At 33.7% G+C, this 20,608-nt stretch overlaps 2 protein-coding genes across 4 annotated transcripts; one reads left to right on the top strand and one right to left on the bottom strand.

Annotated features, from left to right (window-relative positions):
- Window positions 1-59: 59 nt before the first annotated feature.
- On the bottom strand, window positions 60-11,095 carry eIF3d1 (eukaryotic translation initiation factor 3 subunit d1). The gene is made up of 10 exons (XM_089698037.1): window positions 10,776-11,095; window positions 10,453-10,643; window positions 5,624-5,780; window positions 5,173-5,282; window positions 4,435-4,573; window positions 3,537-3,697; window positions 2,669-2,800; window positions 1,934-2,140; window positions 1,381-1,576; window positions 60-309 (listed from the first exon to the last, which is right to left on the bottom strand). Exons 1-10 carry the CDS (start codon window positions 10,966-10,968, stop codon window positions 149-151), a joined length of 1,647 nt encoding a protein of 548 aa, XP_089554163.1. The 5' UTR covers window positions 10,969-11,095; the 3' UTR covers window positions 60-148.
- A 668-nt stretch (window positions 11,096-11,763) lies between these two features.
- Window positions 11,764-20,247, top strand: LOC149486424 (facilitated trehalose transporter Tret1-like). Of its 3 annotated transcripts, none has more exons than XM_089698038.1 (9): window positions 11,764-11,863; window positions 14,080-14,125; window positions 15,213-15,310; window positions 16,717-16,851; window positions 17,020-17,103; window positions 17,347-17,619; window positions 18,268-18,388; window positions 18,674-18,808; window positions 19,042-20,246. In XM_089698038.1, exons 2-9 carry the CDS (start codon window positions 14,083-14,085, stop codon window positions 19,650-19,652), a joined length of 1,500 nt encoding a protein of 499 aa, XP_089554164.1. In that variant the 5' UTR covers window positions 11,764-11,863; window positions 14,080-14,082; the 3' UTR covers window positions 19,653-20,246. The 3 variants fall into 3 exon arrangements, with proteins under 3 accessions (XP_089554164.1, XP_089554165.1, XP_089554167.1); XM_089698039.1 differs by lacking the exon at window positions 11,764-11,863 and adding an exon at window positions 13,800-13,931 and having other exon boundaries at window positions 19,042-20,247; XM_089698041.1 differs by lacking the exon at window positions 11,764-11,863 and adding an exon at window positions 13,801-13,935 and having other exon boundaries at window positions 19,042-20,247.
- The last annotated feature ends 361 nt before the right edge of the window (window positions 20,248-20,608 follow it).

Raw genomic sequence — 20,608 nt, 5'->3', positions numbered from 1 at the left:
ACTACTAAAACTGCGTTGGACACGTCATCCACTAAACAAACGTAAATAAAAAACGCACACTGTGACCGAAACGATTTATTATCCAGAATAAAAATATGTAATACATAATACAGCGTATTTATTGGCGACTACAGAGTTGAAGTTAATATTAAATTCTCTTCGAGTTCCCGTACGAGTACAGTGGGGCGAAGGGTGTGTCGGCGGGTTCGTCGCCGCTCTCTTCTGACGCGTCAGACTCGAACGTGTTGTCCGGAATGTCGTACAGACGGATCAGAGGCTTGTTCGGGTCCTTCATTATCAGATATTTGCCTGGAACATTACGTACGTTAAACATATCACTACATAGTATAAAACAAAGTCGCTTTCCCTGTCCCTATGTCCCTTTGTACGCTTAAATCTTTGAAACTACGCAACGGATTTTGATGCGGTTTATTTTAATAGATAGAGTGATTCAAGAGGAAGGTTTATATGTATAATAAGATCCATTAAGTAGTGGAGAAGTACTGTTATTTTTGAGGTTTCTAATGTGATGTCGTAAAAAATTACATTTATTCCGCTTACATTGCAAACGCAGGCTGAACCCTACGAGTTTTATCAAAATAATGTACTAAGTATTATACACATTGAAAAGGTCTACAGAAAAGTCCGCGATGGTATATGTCTATCTCTTATGGATAACCCACAATAACTTTTTTTTGTCATTTACTTTTTACGACAAATAATGGCTAATTTTCGAAGCGATTTTAACCAATACAGCATTAATCCTTAACCAATTAAATACCATGGATACATTGTTCATTTAATATAGATCTATATGGCCCTTTACACCGTATGATTTAAGTGAATATTTTCGAAGATATTACAGATTTAAAAATTGCGGGACGTAGCGTTTGCGGCCGCCCGGCTATGTATTTTATACCCGTGCGATGCCGGACTCACCGGAGCGGGCCGCTATATTTTTATACCTATACAACGTTCACAATTTTTCTGTAGTGTATTTAGTATCAGCATTGCACCCGTGCGAAGCCGGGGCGGGTCGCTAGTTATGAGATAAAATAAAAAATAAAAAATTATTAGCTTCACCCGAATGTAACAAAAAGTAATTTTTATTACTGCTACTTTTTTATTATAATTAAAATGACGTTATTGAGAGTGAATGTCAAAATATATTAATTATTAATGGATGCTATCACAAATTGTATGCTAAAGGTGCATCATTATGCAATCTTTATAAAATTTACTATGCATTTGATCATGTGATCTGGACATTTAAACATTTTCATTATATAGCACAGTATGCTAACTCGTGCGGCTTGAACTGCTGCGTGCCGCGAGTTGGACATTGCCATGGAACGTTCTAGAACATTCTCGAACACTCACCGTCCTTCTGCTTCATGCATATGTCGATGATGCAGCGGAGGATGCCCCACGCGTTGTCCATGGACAGGTTGATCTGCGCCGCGAACTCGTGCGGCTTGAACTGCTGCGTGCCGAGGATCACGTGACGCGAATTGTCACGCACTTGGATACGGGACACGTAACCGAACTTGATCTGGTCCGAGCCGGCAAGCAGCGCCTGCAATTGTACAAGAGATTATTATACAATACAGTTCAGAAGTTTTTAACGGATTTTAAACGCGATTTATGTTACTCTTCCCCATGATTTTAAGGCTTTATAAAATGCGAGTGGAAAGCCAGTATTAAGCTTTGCGCTAGCCCGATTTGTAGAAAGCTTAATAAATTATAATAAAACTATCTAATTATAAGCATGCATAGCCGTACCTTTGCATGGACGGCTATGACGGACGACGGCACGGACGGACAACGAAAACGAATTTGTTTTATACTATGTACTGATTCATTGTAATTAACACCTTATACCGTCGCAGTAATGTTCAAAGCCTCTAATCTAGTTTATTAAAAAAAATCCTACCTGAACGGTCCACTTAGCGAGCTTGCACGAGTTGTTCCTCAGTTCATTAGCAAGAACAGCACCACGTTGGGTGTCGAGCTTCTGCCGCCATTCCACACCGTTAGCTAGCTTCGAGTCCCACTCGTTGAGCGCCTTGATCGTCAGGAACTGGGTCTCGTTTTGTGGACCTTGCAGCACTGCGTCGTGCTCGCAACGGGCTACCAACACCTGGAATAATACATGTTTTAAGGGCCAATTTTAAGTGTGTGTCTCTAGTGTATTTCTATTTGTTATTGTTATTTATTGATATTGAAATAAATACTTTTTAGTTAAGTCTATGACTGGTTGATCTTGCTTCTATTTTTTTATGCTATTTCAAACTGTCTTGTCATTGTGAGAAATATATCTGCGTGGCAAAAAAACATCTTATTGTGTTTTTATTTCAAACTCAAACTCAAACATTCATTTATTCAATTAGACTACTATTTAGTAGCACTTTCGAATCGTCATTACATAAGTATTTTTAACATTTACCACCGATTCGGAAAGCAGTATCTATGGAGAAGAATCGGCAAGAAACTCCATAGTTGCTCTTTTAAAATATTATTATTGAATAATACTTTTCATTATTTGTGATTAAACAGACAGACAATATGGCACGGTCTTGAAACTGTGTAGCGTAAATCATCCTTTAATGTCAGTTCTTCTATTAATAAATCGATTAAAATAACTAAAGTTTAATTATAATGTACTCACAACACCATTGTTAAGGTTCCACTTGCGGTAGCGGTAGCCGACGGAGGCCACCTCCCCCTCCTCCTCCTCAGACACGAACGGGTTTGGCTCCGAGAACTTGAACTTGGGTTCGGTGGGGCCAGACTTCAACACCTGACAAATTAGCAAATAGTATCAATGAATGAGGGAATCACAATTCAATAGCTACTAACTTAAACCAGTAAATAACAGACTGATCATTAATTCCACAAAATATGCAAGTATGTATTAATAACAATTGTGTACGTTTTTTAATACATATTTCACATAAAATGTTAAGCTTTTGTTGTGCCCACTGCATACATATTCAATTGAAAACTATTATTGCAGTTCAATAATAAATTATATACAGAGCATACATTCCTCATTTGCACAAACACTATATTCTAATACTGAACAACATTGAATACGAGTTTACACTAAAAGATCATGATGATGTTAGTTTGATGTAAATCCATACTAATATTAAAAATGCGAAAGTAAGAGCGTATACGCACTATGCGTGTGCGGTCTGCGGTAGCCGCATCGCAGTGCGCATAGAAATGAATATTACGTACATAATTGTGATTGCGGTCAGCCGGACGGCTACCCGCAATGCGGCTACCCGCATAGTGCGTATATGCTCTTACTCTGTCTGTCTGTCTGTTACTCAATCACGTCTAAACTACTGAACCAATTTTCATGAAATTTGATATGGAGATATTTTGATACCCAAGAAAGGAAATAGGCTACTTTTTATCCAGGGAAAATGACGCAATCCCGGAAATCCCACGTGGAACGGGAACTATGCGGGTTTTCTTTGACTGCGAGGGCGAAGCCGCGGGCGGAAACCTAGTTCACTATAACATACCTGTTGACTAAAGTTATGATTGATGAACGTGGCTTCAAGCGCCAAGTTCCTGGGCGAGTTAATGGAGTTGCCATCGTCTGCGGGCGGCTCTATTGACGTCTCGTTGACGGTCAGCAGGTCGAACTCAGTGTTGTCGCGCTTGTCCAGGAACAACTTGTCGCCTGGAGGATAGTGAATTGTTTCTTATCGATTTACTAGCTTTCCACCCGGTTTGTCTTAAACCTAATTAATTATATACCTTCCTCTTTCATCACTCTTATCTATTAAAACAAACCGGATCTAAATCGGTTGCGTAGTTTTAAAGATGTAAGCATACATAAGGACATAGGGACAGAGAAAGCTACTTTGTTTTATACTATGTAGTGATATGGAGTTGATGTTATGAAATAACTTTTTTAATTATAATCGACTTGTGTTTGGAAATAATTTCCAATTGACTGTGTACAAACTTAGGTAAATTAATTCGTAAATAATTTTAAATCCACTGTTTACTAACTAAGATAAATTTATAGAAAGGGTAATATGTAGAATGGGTTAAATAGAAAAATAATTATAAAAGAAAATTCTTAACCTCACTCCAAATTTTATACACAGCTGTTAATACCTGTTTGTCTGCAAACAACACACTTATTTCATATTTACACACATACACAGATCAGTTACTTTATCTATACTAATATTATAAAGCTGAAGAGTTTGTTTGTTTGTTTGAACGCGCTAATCTCGAGAACTACTGGTCCGATTTGAAAAATTCTTTCAGTGTTAGGTAGCTCATTTATCGAGGAAGGCTATAGGCTATAAATCATCACGCTACGACCAACAGGAGAGGAGCCACGGGGGTGAAACCGCGCGGAGCGGCTAGTTTTAAAATATTACTGTATAGATATGGATAACTTACCAATCTTCTCCATAACGATATCCCACGAGTAATTGGAGCGAGTGCAGCACATGATCGTCGCGAGGATGGTGTCCGTGGCATACACAGTGCCTACCGTCTTGCTGAGACGACGGATCACTGGGTCATCCGTAGTAGTGACCTGACAATAATAATTATGAATCCATACTAATATTATAAATGCGAAAGTAACTTTGTCTGTCTGTCTGTTACTCAATCACGCCTAAACTACTGAACCAACTGTCATGAAATTTGGTATGGAGATATTTTGATACCCGAGAAAGGACATAGGCTACTTTTTATCCCGGGAAAATGAAGCAATCCCGGATATCCCACGGGAACGGGAACTATTCGGATTATTGACTGCGCGGGCGAAGCCGCGGGCGGAAACCTAGTATATAAATAAATAAATATTTCAGAACAATTTTCACACACTGCACAATCTGATCCGATACTAAGCTTTTGCTTTTGTTATAGAAACCAGATGGCTGTAACATACATATATAATTTTAAATAAATTCTTATATGTATAGATAATCAACACCCAGACACAGCGCAATCATTTAATCACATAAATATTTTCCTCGGGTGGGAATCAAACCCATGGCTTGGAAGGCAGGGTCACTACCAACTATGCCAACCAGTCAGTTGAATATAATTATTTAATTTTAAATGCGATCTTGACATTTGTGTCCATTCAAAAACATTTTAATGATATACAATATAAAAAAAATAACTTACAGTATGGAAAATCCTGTCAATACGCTGCAGTGGCTTTTCATGTTTCACATTAACACGATCATAAGTCTTGTCATAGTACTCCAAAGTACCACAGCAGGCAATGTCTTCACCTATAGATAATAAAATTATGTTTAACAGATAATTAATAAAAAATTTACATTGCATTTGTTTTAACATATTTCTGGTACTGTCATCTATATTTATATACACAGGTATGTAAATGTAAACAAAAAACACAGAGTTCATAAATTGATAGTTAGAATAATTAAAATTCTTGATATTGATAAAGCTTACATTTTTGCTATATCAGTTAAAGAACTATTTAAATATTAAAGTACATTTATTGGGGAAATCCAGTGTGTTGTATTTATCAGAGTTAAGACATTTTACACAAAATCTAATGGATTCATTACTTTCATACTATGTGTAAGTGACATTAAACGAAAATTACCTTCTTTAATTCCTGGCAAAGACAGTTTAGCAAGCCGAGGGAAGTCCATGTCTTCAATGGTCACCCAGGTGGGTCGTACAGTGACGGAAGCATCACGAATCTTCATGGGAGCACCACGCTGGCCCCATCTCTTGCCTAGTTTGCGATCTCTTTGTTGCTAAAAAGATACAGTAATTATAGTTAAATAGTAGTGTCCGACCGAAACTGGTTTCCAGGCCGAAACCGAAACCGAATGTTCGGCCGTGGCTTCAGTTTCGGCCGAAACCGAAACCGAAACTCACGTGGTCAAGTATTAAATTTCTAAAAATACTGAACTTTGGTGCATTTTACCTATTATTTTGCCTTAATTAGGGCATGAAATGAAAACATAGTATATTAAATTTGTTGTAATAATTTATTTAATCGTATGGATTAAATAAATGATTACAACAAATTTATAAATGCGAAAGTAACTCTGTCTGTCTGTCTGTTACTCAATCACACCTTAACTACTGAACCAATTTGCATGAAATTTGGTATAGAGATATTTTGATACCTGAGAAAGGACATAGGCTACTTTTTACCCCGGGACATAGGATAGGTTTTATCCCGGAAATCCCCCGGGAACGGGAACTATGCGGGTTTTTCTTTGACTGCGCGGGCGAAGCCGCGGGTGGAATGCTAGTATAAAATAAAAAAATGGTTGCCTGTAAAGTCGGTTTTACGGGCGAAGATTTTACGTGACAACGTCTTTTTCTCGATCATAGTTGAGTGGGAGAGAGACGCAAGGCATTCGGCGGGCCTCTCTCTCGTTCGGTGACTCATCGTAACGTTACCGAGCGTTACACTTTTTCATAAGTGACTCCCAGTCGCAACCTAATTTAAGACGTTGTCACGTCAAAAAATAATATTTTTCAAATATTAATAATAACAAATTTAATTTTTATTATTTTTTCAAATTAAGTTCTCAGTAAAATAAATCATCTAAATCAAATCAGTAATTGTTAATGTTACTTTAAATACTTAAGGGCTTGGTCTAGTAGTGCAAACAAATGCATCCTGTCATCCTATATGTAAATAATACAAATGTACTAAGGGAAAGTTGCTCCACTTAATTTTTAAAAATTAAATCATTCGTATGCATAATTTAATATTCGTAATAAGTACCAAAAATGACAATTTGAAACAATTTTCGTGAAAATTACACCGGGTGATTTTTTTTTTATCAGTACACAAAATTTGCGAATACTTTCTATTGATATCTTCAACTTCATGTTTATATAACTGATCAACTTTTACAAAGAAATTTGGACGAAATATAAAAAAAATAAGCTTTCCATACAAAATGCAGAACTCTATACATTTTTTTCGACCTAAGTTTCTTAGTGAAAGTTGTTCAGTTTAACTAATAAAACGGATAAACAAATTTTGTATATAATAAAAAAAATGTAATGTTTGTGTTAAATGAAAACAAAAGATATTTATTTCTGACTAGCTTCCGCCCGCGACTCCGTCCGCGCGGATGTCAGTCTTCGCGTCTTCTACAGATTTATTATATTATGTGTAATATATAGATTTATATTGATAAACCTAATAAATCTTTTGCTAGCATTCTGATGCTTTATCGGTTGCACTGGATTTATCTCTTTTTTTTCAATCGCTTGAATGATATAGGATGGGTCCTTGATGGGCATCGAATGCTGAAGTCTCGAATCAATCAATTCTGACAGTAGGCAATTTATGTAAAATCTTGATAATGGTCCATCATTTTATTTTGCCTAAACGTTACATACTTTTTTATATATTTAAAAAAGTATGTAACATACTTTTTTTTTAACGAATGATTCACTCCAGTCCAAACAGCAAATAAGCAGACTTCTGCTTCTGCAACGTTTAGTTGTCCCTGAATTTAGAAAAAATAGTCATGATTCTTATCTATGACAAAAGTGTTATTTTTTGCATTGTATTTCAAATATTTAATTTTTTTTAACCGCATCTTCCGCATTCATGTCTTTTGCCGGAATTAGACATTTAACTTCTACTAGTCCCATTTTCCCTTTTTGATATGGGAGTGTATAAAGTAAATTTTTTAGATATTTCTCGTTATACTTTTAAAAAGTTATTATTGTCATTTTGCTCATTAGGTAAAGTAATTTCGATATCAGTTTTAAGTTTTTTGATACCTGCAATAATAACGTCATAATCGCCTGCACATATATACTTATCGATTACAACCTGTATACAATCCACCATCCACATTCATAATGTTTTCCTGTCCTCCTCTCCTTTACGCTGTTCACCGATACATTTGAAATGAGTAAATCTGCTACCACTGAAGGATGTTTCATTGTGATCAGCAAATTTTCACCACTGTTGTCGATTATTTGTTTTTCATTTTTAATCAGCAATTGGGAATCATCAGTTTTGTTTTTTGCAGATTGGTGATGTACCCTAACAATACGTCGAAAAGGGAAAGCATCAACGAATTATCGTTTTCGTCCTCTTTTTTTATTCTTCGCGTCTCTGTTACTTCTGTTTGTTTAGTTCTCAACACCCACTGAATTTTCTATGTTATTGTGATCTTCCATTACATCTGAGTTTTGATGATGTGATGATAATCCATTCGTTTTAATATTGGTACTTAGAGTTGGTAGACTAAACTAGAAATGGCGGACTAAATTTGTCAGCGCGTCTGTAAGATCAGAATATAAAACCAACATCCTGTATTTAAGTTACAAAATTAATAATCAAACAACATGCCGCTACGTTGAAAATGACTAGAAGAAAAAATTAAAACACCTCGGATCAATTTTGGAGTAAACAAATCATTTTCCCCGTATGGGGATTTCCCCGGATGAACTTGGGAAGTTCAAGTTCTCAATACAAGTTTATATTATATTTCGTATTTCTCAAACGAAAAATAAACATTTTTGGAACTACAAAAAAATTATATTAAGTATAAGAAAATTTATGAGCTTACTTTAGTTTTAAAGAAATATACATCCCTTTACTGACACCCCGTAAAATAAAGAAATTGTTGCCAATCACCTTTGCAATCTATTTGGTTTCATTAACTTTATGTTCGAAGATAATTTTTTTTCTAGTAGTTACACGCGTATTTTTTTCGTTTATTTTCCATATCTAAATCAAATGTTTAAAAATACGAATATTTGCACAAAACTAAGATAAAAATAATCAATTAACAAAAATATTAAATTTAATGAAGTAGAGCAACTTTCACTTCGGTATGAAGGAAAATCGAGCGTAGAGCACACGTCAGAACGCTCCGGCCCAAGGAGCGCGACTAAAGAAATTCGCTAGGATTTTTCCTAATTATTTTAAATATTTTTTTAATATTTAAGGAATTATCAAAATTCAAAAAAAATTTTTTTAAAGGATTAATACTCATTGGTCTTCAACCAACTCGAATAAATTAATGGAAAAAATAACTTTTAGCAGTATTTATCAATAGATTTTGTAAGGCAAAAAATGGGAAATTTAATGAATTTATAACGTTCTAATTAAGAAAATCATAAGTTTTTCGGCAATTGTGTTCAGCAGTTTTTAATAACGACTATATAAGGATAATAATGCGCTGATCAGATTGTGTAAATTGTAATCGGTTGCAACGTAGTGAGTGCACAAACTTAGCTCGAAATGTCTTTGGGGGAAATAGACTTATCTTGAAGGCCTGATTAAGGTAACATAAAGTAACTTTATAAATGTGAAAAAATTCACGCGCATTGCGTATATAACACTAATTGATAAACAAGAAAAAAAAATTCAGTTTATCATTTCATTAGCCGGGAAAAAATTGTCAAATAACTTGTTGAAAACGCAATTTTGCTAGACTGCAGCCTTAAGTTTTGGTATTTGTACTTAGAAGACTTTAGAAGAATAATCAGTCTCTTTTAGGTACCTCTTATATAAAAATAATAATTATTAATTACTATTACACCCAGTTCCAATCTCAACATATTATATTCCATTGAAAAGTTACATTTGGGGTTGCATTTTTTAGAGGACGCAATTTTATTTTTTTGATGTGTAGGGGGGTTCAGTGTGAAGCTATCACCAAGTTTGTGGGGTCGCCACCCTTGTCCCACGGCCGCCATCTTGAAAATAGCGGTTGATATGGTTTTTACGATATATCTCTTTAACTATTTATTTGATAAAAAAAATTGTTAACATTGTTTGTTGCAAATTAAATTCTCTACAACTTTGGTCCAGTAGCTTTTTGTCGTAGAACTATAAATAAAAAAGTTATAAGCGAAAATGTTCAGAAATTAGAGATATTTATATTTTTCGATAAAACTTTTTTTTCTCATTTTACGAAGAACCAGTGGGTCAACTGGGGTCAACCAACGTTTTGACAGCGTCCGTCAAAGCGTTGCCGAGGAAAACGAAGTTAGGCGAGCGTGAACGTGTGTGAACTAAGTTCACTGAACTTGCGAATTAAGTTTCGGTTTCGGCAAAAGTTTCGGCCGATTTTGGCCGAAACCGAAACTGCGGCCGAAACTTGATTTTTGGCCGAAACTCGGCCGAAACCGAAACCGAAACCGAAAGTTCGGTCGGACACTATTAAATAGATAGTAAACATAAGAGATGTCTTTTACAATCATTAACCTTTTACATTATTTTTTTGTTATATATTACTTGTTTATTACTATAGAAAAAAAAAAACCAGTGAGAAAAAACAAACACTAATTAATTGTAAGTATATTAATTAACATGACTGTGGTTGTTAGTAAAAAGAAAATCTATTGAATGGTACATATTTGTAAACAAATATTTTACAGCTGATTTCAGTTTCAGTATGGGACTTTCTTATGATTGGAATAAATCCTTACTTTGCTCAAAGTGGTCATGCCACCAGGAGTACGCGCGCCTCTGGCACCGCGTCCCCTCTGTCCCCTGGCACGTCCACGCTGATACGGTGGTTTTTGCACTCGCGTAGTATCAACCAGGTGGAATGTACTCTCATCTTCATCGTGGAAGTACGCGTATGACGAACCAGCGCCGAACTGAGACGCATACTTATCTGAAACGACGCAGACGGTAAATCTTTCGTTTAATCATGAGAGTTACGTACATTTAGCATAACCTATAAATGCGGATGTATTTTATAAATTGCATAAACGTAGCGCACTTATGAACATAATTCTGTACTCACTCTGGTATTTCTTGTCCTGGACAACAGTCCAGTCACTGATTTTGCCCAATCTATCGCCTTTACTAAACGGCTGATAGGGCATGTCACGGAATTGCTCCGGCATCTCGCAAGGACCCCATCCTGTAGGGTTATCTTGTATTACGGGTGCAACAAACCGTATCGGCTCCTCGGCCGGTAATACGTGCTCTGACATCACGACTTTTAGTAAAACAATTTGCTATAATTGTTATTTTCATCTACAAATAAACTAAATCTGGCTGTGGCAGTGATGCCACACGACACTTTACGCGTGAAAGGAACACAGATTATGTCATTCGATGTCATGTCAACAGTCAAGTCAGAATTTTTTACAGGGTAAAGGGTTGCTTTATCAAAATTAATAAGCGAATAATTTTTTAATTAAAATTATATTTTTATTTAGTAACGACCACAAACGATATATTTTTATTACAATTCGTATTCTCTTGTGAACAATAGAAAAGTCTTGTGATTAATGTGAAAAGAAAACCTTTCCTTTCAGGATTATTTTAAGCGATTTATTTCCAATATTTTCTGATTAACGTACGTTTAAACTCTAAAGAAACAAAATTTCCTCTTAAGAGTTCAGAGTTCAGACTTCATGGGTAGATAGAAAAAGTCTCTTGGTGGTCTCTTGGGAGTACTGACAACACTCGAGTAAACAGCTGATTTATTATTATTTTATCTGTGCAAAATGACAAAAAACATTAATTATTAGAGTGCGTTTCACTCAGAGGAATAAAGCGTTTCACGAAAGAGTTCCCCTGCCGTTATGTTGGCATACCTGACTGTCAAAAACGAAAATATTTTTTTTTAATCAAAAATGACATGAAAATATTCTCCTTTCTTCCTAGCCTTATCCCGTATCTTACAGGGTCGGCTGCCTAGAAAGGAGAATATTTTCTCTGTCATTTTTGACTAAAAAAAATATTTTCGTTTTTGACAGTCAGGTAAGCCAACATAACGGCAGGGGAACTCTTTCGTGAAACGCACTCTACTTGCTCTGTACCTCTGTGGTGCGAGACAGAAAAATTCAAAATGTGATTCAGATTTCAGATTTGTTTTGAGTTGTAAGTGAAACAAATATACCTAATTTTATTAATCACTGTTGTATTATTACAATAATTATTAATAACAAGAATTTATGAAATATGGAAGAATTCGATGATGAATACAATCATAGCATGAGACGATTTTATTAAAAGCTTTTTTTAAAAGTACAAGTATTTTCATTTTAAAGTACTTATTAGCAAATGAGCAGGTTAAAATATAAGTTTTACTATGCTTTTGCATGTAGGTACCTAGTTTAAATTTATTTGAGCTATTATATTTTATGTGTAGTAATATAGCTATTTTAATGATAGAATGTACCAATTATTATTAAATTATTTAAAACAGAAGAGAAAGGAACCTATGTAGTATATAATAATATGTAGAATCCAAGGTAACCTAACAAATAAAAAATCTACAAAACAAAAGTCTGTAACTAGACTTTGATTAGAAAAATGCCATAAAGTGGTTGAAAATGGGAATAGGAAAATATTTGTTATTGAGAATTACTATAAACACGAATAAAAATGATGCAAATTTTGTGCATGTTCTAAGATAGTTCTATACTACACATTTGGAGGAGAAAAATGCACCTATTGGATAGTCTTATAAAATAAGATAGCCTGTCACATCACTCATAATTTAGTTTTCTGCTGATGAAATCATTTTTAATGTATAATTATTACAGATAGCTTTGGAGCACTTAATCAAAATGAAATGATTAAATTAATGTAGATGAAAATATCCAAGTTCTCATTTAAGTACCTACTTACTAATGTTTCCCTAAAATGAATAAAAGCATTGAAATATTTTGGTAAGGATATATACAATGATACTAGACTATATAATATAGAATTGGCTTTCTAGAGATATTAAATCTAGGAAATTAATCTATAGGGAAGAAGACATAAAAAAGAAAGATAAAAGAAGTAGGAGTCAATGTTTGCTGATCAGAGAAAGGAATTTGAAAGGATCATGTATTAAAACATTAGCAATTTATGCATATTTGATAGTACAATGAACAGATAAAATTTGAAATTGTCCATAGTATAAGAATTTATAAAAAGAAATCTATAGTAAGGAAGAAAAGCTCTTTCATGAAAGGAAAGCATCCTAGGCAAGCAAGACACAAGTATGTAGTCCACCAAAATGATTTCTCTGCTCTATTGTTGCCTCCTTTCTTATGATTAAAAAAGCATCATCATCAGAGTTGAGAATTTTTTAATTCTTACACAGGATCCATCTCCATTCTCCAATCCCTCTGAAAACTTTAAAATGTCACTAATATCGGTTCATCACTTTAGGAGGAGTTCAGTGACAAACACACACACAAAAGAAATATATCTACATATAAATATAATATATGTACATACTAATACTATATAATATAAACATACTAACATACATATACACGCGCACACATACATGCAGACAAACACTCACTGACACACTGGTCACGTATATACACGTACGTAATTTTAAGTTACTTTTTAAGCAGAAGTAGATTTAAGTTCAGTCTATTGTTTTTGTTTTTCTCTTCTTATTGTCGATTGATATTTAGTTATTGAAACTTTAAATGTATTTTAGTAGTGCTATCCGCGAGGGGAGCTAGTGATCTGTACTATAACCTGGTCTTTCAAAGACCTATTTCAGACACTAGTCCTTCACAACGAAAACGCTACACGCTTACATATTTAGTTCCTTTGTAATAGTTTTAAGTTGTGAAGGCAAATAAATGAAATTTTTATTTTTATTTATTATTATATTATTTTAATTATAATACTAATACCTATCTGTAGTATATATACCTATATACATAGTTACAATCTTTTATATTTTCTCAGATTTCCTTCCATTACCTAGCTATCCGGAATAGTATACTTTGCAAATTTGGTCAGTAAACAAACTGCCCAGCTTATACTGATATTATTACAACTAACATTGTAGTAAGCAAATTCTCATTGACTTGTTACGCGTCGATTGATGTTGACGCTTGTTCAAATAGTATATTAAAATTGTATAAAAGTAACGGTTTTTAGTAGATGAAATATCTCGTATTACATTTGTGTTTAATTCTGTACTAAGTAGGTATGTGTATATTATTAAATTCCATTAAAAAAACCTAATGGTGTTTATTTCGTTTCTCGTTCTACGATCTTTATATTATTATGTGTTCTTTCGATAATTTTTCTACTTAACTATATCTACTTATAAATAATTTTTGTGTATATTTTAGAAAATGGTGGGAGGAAGGCGATTACAATATTTGGTGGCTAGTGCAGGTGAGTAATTTTAATATTTATAGAATTACCTGAAAAATGAATTTGGAAGTTATTTCCTCAAAATAAATTAATTAAAATTAACAAAACCCCGACCCCACTTTGCTACGGCGCGGGCGGCTCTCTTTGACTGATTTTCATTTAAATTCAAATTCAAATAATTTATTGCATACTAATACATTTTACATAATATTATTAGGAACCTTATGCAGGTATTGCAATACAATATTATATTTAAATTACAATAATGTTGTCATTAAACATGATTAAACATATCTAAGAACATTCGCAATTAATTCATCTTTCTACCCAAAAAAAAAATAACAATCAAAATCGGTTCACCCGTACGAGCCCTATGAATCTACAGACGGACAGAGAGAGAGACATGACAGGAGAGAAATGATATTTGTACAACTGCAATGAGTGCAAGACAATACAATTATAGACAATACCTACTTATGAATATGTATTATTAAAATTTGGCTAAGGTATGCTGATTTTTGAGGAGTGCGATATTATAATCAGCCACCGTCTTTGATTATGTCATACATAAGTGTTCGCTTCATGCTTAACATTTATTTATTTATTTGTTCTTAAATTGTTAGGGCGTATTCAGAAAGAAAGTGTGGAAACTTACAAGCTCTTATCGGCGCTTGTCAGCGCTGGTAACCCGAGCAGGAAAATATATGAACACGCGCCGATAAGCGCTGAACGGCGCCGACGAGCTTCAACCCGCACTGGTCATCGCTGGGCGCTGCCATATAAAATAATTTGTCTTGGTCTGCTTCAACCTGCTTCCATTGTGTAGAACGAACCAGCGCTGACAAGCGCCGGTAAGCGCTTATATAAGTTTCCAGCTTTATTTCTCAATACGGCCTTAATTTCTTAATTGGATGTTCATTCCTAGACTGATCGATTGACCTATACTTATTTCTAGAGGACGATCAAGCGAGGTGAATTTCGATGTAGATAATAATTATGGGATCGATTTGTTTACTTTTTACCGGTTCCATCCCGAGAATTTCCGCAGTAATTCAACGGAAAACAAACTAAAACAAATTTGGTTAATTGATAATTATTATAATTACAGTGTCATTGGCCACCGCCACTTTGGGCATGTCTTCAGTATGGTCTACGCCCGTGATACACAAACTACAAAATAACGAAACTAATATAGAAATGAGTGACGTAAGTCTATTGTTCATATCTTTCCCTTGTAGGGATATTGATTTAACGTTCTAATGACTATTGTTTCGTCTATATATATTATATTATTTAAATATTTTTTTAGTTAGGCCTCCGTCGAATAATTATATTGTTTGGATAGTATTAACTGCTCATTCGTGTTCTGATTTATTTATTTACAATGGAAGATTAAGGTGTTACTAGGCACTAAAAGTATCAATAAAAAATTAAATAAACCGATTACCGATCACGAAATATAATGACGCTAAAACTCTTACTAAATGTATGGTATAATTTGAAGTACCTACTTACATATTATGATATTAAGTGAATTATTTATGCATGTCGTAATATATTGCTATGTTTCGGTAAAAGCACTGGCTTCATTACTTATCAGTATATTCGTAGTTTATGAACAAACTATCGGTTTGAATTCCGGAAATAGTCCACTATCATAAAAAACAACCTATCATAAGTTATTTAATCTCATGTCCCTTATTGTAACTATTTTTAGAATATTATGGTTCCCAGTTATTAAGCATTTAAAATGTTTAGCTAGCGAAATTGGGTAATTCCCCTCATAAATTCTTAGAAGCATAATATTATAGGGTATGCAAAATGGTACACAGTTTACTTTTATAATAATTATCCCTTATCGTTGCAACTTGCAATGTAAATAACACATTTGTATTTAGCAGCGTTACTTAGGTGTTATTTGAAACAATGTAGCATAATATCTGTGATAATATGTAGCATCATAGTTGCAGATATTAAACGGGGATAAAATAGTTTTATGCGTCAATACGTCGCAGCGTAAAAGTGGGTCTTGATCTTGGTTCAATATGAATTATTATCAATTAGTATATGCGATCGCGTAAACCAGCTGAAAGGATTGGAATATAATTACACTCATATCAATTTTCCTGTTTGGGAATATCTTTTTTTACTTTTAAGAAATATTTGGTATTTTCCCTGTAGCTAATTTTATATTGGGCACTGGTTTTTCTTTCTGTCCTTAGCATTTACACTATATTTCATTCTCTTCAATAATCTTCGTTCATTCTGTTCAATCGTCTTCTTTGTAATGTCTGCCTCCACTTCTATTCCAATTCCCTTCAATCAATTCATCGTAAGCGGTGTAAAATTAATTATTGCTATAATATGGGACATGTCTACATAAATTTGTTTAAATACATTATTATATTAGGCTTTTAGTATAAAAAGGTCAGTTTAAATGCCCGAGCAGTGTTGGATCAATCATTAATTGAAAAATTAGCACCTTATTTTGACTTTAAAAAACTCTTCCTGATACATTCAAAAGCAGAGTTTTGCTGATGACATTTTTGAGCGTGATTGTGAGTCTAGTTGTTTATCGTACGTCATTTGATTTAGGGTTAATTTATTTCCAGAATCAAGTATCATGGATGCTGAGCTTGTCTCCCGTGGGGTTTATGTTCGGCAGTCTTGTAACCAGATTCCTTTGCGATCGATTCGGGAGGCGCAGCACTTTGCTGTTTAGTGCCTTGCCTATTGCTACGGGAACTGTGAGTAAGAAATCGTTTTTTAATTTTTTAAGCAATTTGCCTTTGATGATTATGAGCTGGAGTAGCTTTTTTATGACATGGACATTCTTTTTTTATTTTGTAAGAAATTTGTACTTGGGTAACGTAAACGCAAGTAAACTTACATATATGTATTTTTTGTTTTTACAGATTATCGCAGCAACGGTAAACCAAGCGTGGATGTTGCTAGTTATGAAATTAATGTGGGGTTTTGGGACTGGAATGATATCGATGGTATAATTTTTTCTTTGTAACTTTGAAGATTTATGGCCGGTTTCACCGCTTCTGGATATGTTCTGTTTAGCGTATTACCAGTTGAAATTATATAAAATCTATATACTATCCGCAAATGGTGATTCTACAAGCAAACAAAAACTTACGAACAGTCATTTAAGCTTATGAATAGTTTGTGGCCTGTAAAAGTTATAGGCTGCTTTTTATGTAATCTATTTTAAAACTAGTTTAAATTATCCCCAGGTAGTAACCATATATATAGCCGAGATAGCTGACAAAGAGATTCGAGGTCGTCTGTCAGTTGGTACCCGATTCATGTTCAACTTTGGTGGTCTACTCATGATGTGCATTGGGGCATATGCGACATACGAAGTTATGAATTACTCGCTTTTAGTAATGCCTGTATTGTATTTTACGGCGTGCTTGTGTATACCGGAATCCCCGTATTACTATCTGAAAGAGGGCAAAGAGGAAGCCGCTAAGAAAGAGTTGTTGAGACTGCGGGGGAGAGAGGATGTGAGTTCTCTTTAAAGTATCCATCTGTAAATTCTACGTGTATTGTATATGTCTCTGATTTAGTGTACTATGATCAAAAGAGTTAGTTTTTACTATTATAAGCGTATGAAAAACTATGTTTTTCATACGCTTATAATAGTAAAAATACTCGTAACTAATCCGAACGCATTATTTAAAACTCTAATTTCTAACGGGCAATTCTCCGATCTTTTCCATCCGCATTCCGCACGCGCGCTTACGTTCAAGATTAGGTTTCATAGACACAATACCTGCATTAGCGAATCAATACAAAGAAAAATCAAATCGGATTTTTGTAGTTCTTTCGTAATGTATTTTTTACGTAATCAGCGTATGTAAAACTGTAACTGCCATTGAGCAGCCACATACGAGACACTGATATGATAAAAAATATGTACTTACATATAAATGTCTATTTGTAACGTCGAAAATTTTTATTGAATGTACATAAAGTCTGTTCATTTTGATAAAAGATTAGTACTCACAGAATAAAACGAGAATTTATTTATACTACTACTATGATATTAAATTATCAGTTTAAAAATATTTAATTGAAACAAAATATTATTAAAAAATATTTAATTGAAACAAAATATTAAAAGAAGCCTAACCTAACCTAAACATTTTCAGGGTCTCGAAGAGGAATTAGAAAGTATGAAATCTCATGTCCAGAGAGAGATGCGTAACTCAAGTTCAACTATAGAACTCTTTAGAGGGAGACAATATAGAAAAGCTATCATTATTGTTTTTGGTGAGAAAATAATTTTCTTTAAACCTAAGTGTATTTAAAAGCGCCATCTTGTTATAAACAAAACAAGCTTGTCTATGGCTATACAATTCGTGAATGAAATAATAGCCGCGTTTGTAAACTCAACTCAAACTCAAAAATTAATGAGTAGAATTAAGAATTGAATAACTATAGTAAAAATTTCAAAGAACTTCTCTATAATGCCACTTTTTATAATGTGATGATTTCTTATAGTAAGAATAAACATAATTTGTACACACTTATCACAGTGTCTCAATTTTTTTCCAGGATTAAAATTTGCTCAAATAATGACAGGGACGCAAACGGTCCAGCAATACTTGACAGTTATAATGAAGGAGAGTAAAATAAACATGGCCGTTCCAACGATGATGATAATTTACGGAGCTGTTAAATTTATTGTTGGTGAGATTTTAATGTATCAATAATTAATGATAAAAATCTATCCGAAAAAAAATTGGAATGAAATTAAGTTAAAAAACGTTGAATACCCAGGGTCAAAAATACATTACATTTTTTTCAAATATCTATCCCGAAAACTTTGAAATAGAGAATGAAAGATTATAAGTTGTTTCACGAGCGGACAAAAACATAAAATAAACAAAGTGTATGCAACAAGTTAATTTGTCCTTCCACAGGTGTGATGTCATCATTCCTGGCAGACCGAGTTGGACGCCGACCGCTTCTTATTTACTCTTTTTTCGGATATAGCGTCTCTTCAGCCATTATCGGTTTTTACTTTTTGAGTCTCGAAGTACTTTCTATCGACCATGATTCCCTTAGACCATATAGTTTCGTAACGTTCTTTTGTATTTTAGCCTCTAACGTCGTATCTACTATTGGTTTTAACTCCATAATGGGGGTAGTCCAAGGTGAAGCCTTCCCCTTAAATGTTAAGGCCGTTGCAATTACAGTCCTAAATATCTATGGAGGAGTACTAGGATTCCTTGTGACGAAACTTTTCAAAAAGATTAAAGATCTTTCCGGTCTTTGTGGCGTGTTTTGGGTGTATGCCTCGATAGCTTTGGTCGGTTCTATTTTTGCCTATTTCACTGTTCCTGAAACAAAGGGTAAAAGTTTAAGAGAAATTCAAGCTATGCTTCAGGGTGAGGTATATTACGCGAATGGAGAAGAATTGAAAACTATGAATGACAAAAGAGTTGAAAATGATGATAGAAATATGGGAGATGAGGAAGTGATGGCTTCAGGAGAGCGAAAATCGTTACAAAGCAATGGTGCTAATGCTTGATTTAGATATTTTTTTACATTTGTTAAATTTACTATATAGCTTTATTGTGCCGTTCTATTTGAGGTGCTCTTCTAAGACTATTTTTAGATATATATATTCGAAAAATGGTTACTTAAAGTAGGATTGTATAATTGTATAATATAGTAATTATATTTAAGGTAGTCTCTTTAATGTTTTGATTTTCATTTGCGAATTGAGGCTATAAAATTATTTTTATTTAAAAATTCGTCTATATTTTCTAATGATGCAATAAAATTTGTTAACATTTTTTATGACGTTATCTAATTTTTAAATTGGGCTTCCTAAAATTAAAATAAAAACGGTGTTTATATATGTTTTAAAATTAATTTTATATTATAGGCATTAGCTACACTTATAAAATGTAGATGCAATATGTGTAAGGAACTTTTATTTTTATTTTTTAATTAGCTCAATTAATAAAGTACAGTAGGTGAAGAATGATAAAATTATTCTTATGAAATACCGAAATATTTAGGATAAGATTAACAAAATAAACATGATCTCAGGATTGATGATATTTTTTTGTATTTTGATGATTGTTTTATTACATGTGATACACATTTTTGATACTTACATGTCATTTTTTTAAAATGAGTCTCAACATTGATTCTCAAAAAATATATCCTACTAATACCTATTATAAATGCGAAAGTTTGTGAGGATGTGTGTGTGTGTGTGTTTGTTACTCTTTCACGTAAATACTACTGAACCGATTACAATGAAATTTAGCACACATATAGAGGGTAACTTGGATTAACACATATACATAATAGGTTTTATCCCGAAAATCCCACGGGAACGGAACTATCCGGGTTTTCCTTTGAAAACGCGGGCGAAGCCGCGGGCGGAAATCTCGTAAGTTTTTATGTAATATAATTTAGCTCCTTGATTTTATATTCAATTTTATAGAATTTATGTAATACTAGCGGTCCGCC

This window comes from Colias philodice, chromosome 8, assembly GCF_061535455.1.
Source record: "Colias philodice isolate Cphi_HAF_F1 chromosome 8, ilColPhil1 Martin Lab GWU primary, whole genome shotgun sequence".
Taxonomy (NCBI): domain Eukaryota; kingdom Metazoa; phylum Arthropoda; class Insecta; order Lepidoptera; family Pieridae; genus Colias; species Colias philodice.
This window is presented reverse-complemented; position numbering and strand designations above follow the sequence as displayed.

Coding starts and splice junctions, on each gene's coding strand:
- eIF3d1 (XM_089698037.1), bottom strand. CDS start 10,968: ATGTCAGAGCACGTATTACCGGCCGAGGAGCCGATACGGTTTGTTGCA. Junction 10,644..10,775: donor CCAGGACAAGAAATACCAGA/GTGAGTACAGAA, acceptor GCGTCGTTTCAG/ATAAGTATGCGTCTCAGTTC. Junction 5,781..10,452: donor GCATGACCACTTTGAGCAAA/GTAAGGATTTAT, acceptor GTATCTTTTTAG/CAACAAAGAGATCGCAAACT.
- LOC149486424 (XM_089698039.1), top strand. CDS start 14,083: ATGGTGGGAGGAAGGCGATTACAATATTTGGTGGCTAGTGCAG. Junction 17,620..18,267: donor GACTGCGGGGGAGAGAGGAT/GTGAGTTCTCTT, acceptor AAACATTTTCAG/GGTCTCGAAGAGGAATTAGA. Junction 18,809..19,041: donor AGCTGTTAAATTTATTGTTG/GTGAGATTTTAA, acceptor GTCCTTCCACAG/GTGTGATGTCATCATTCCTG.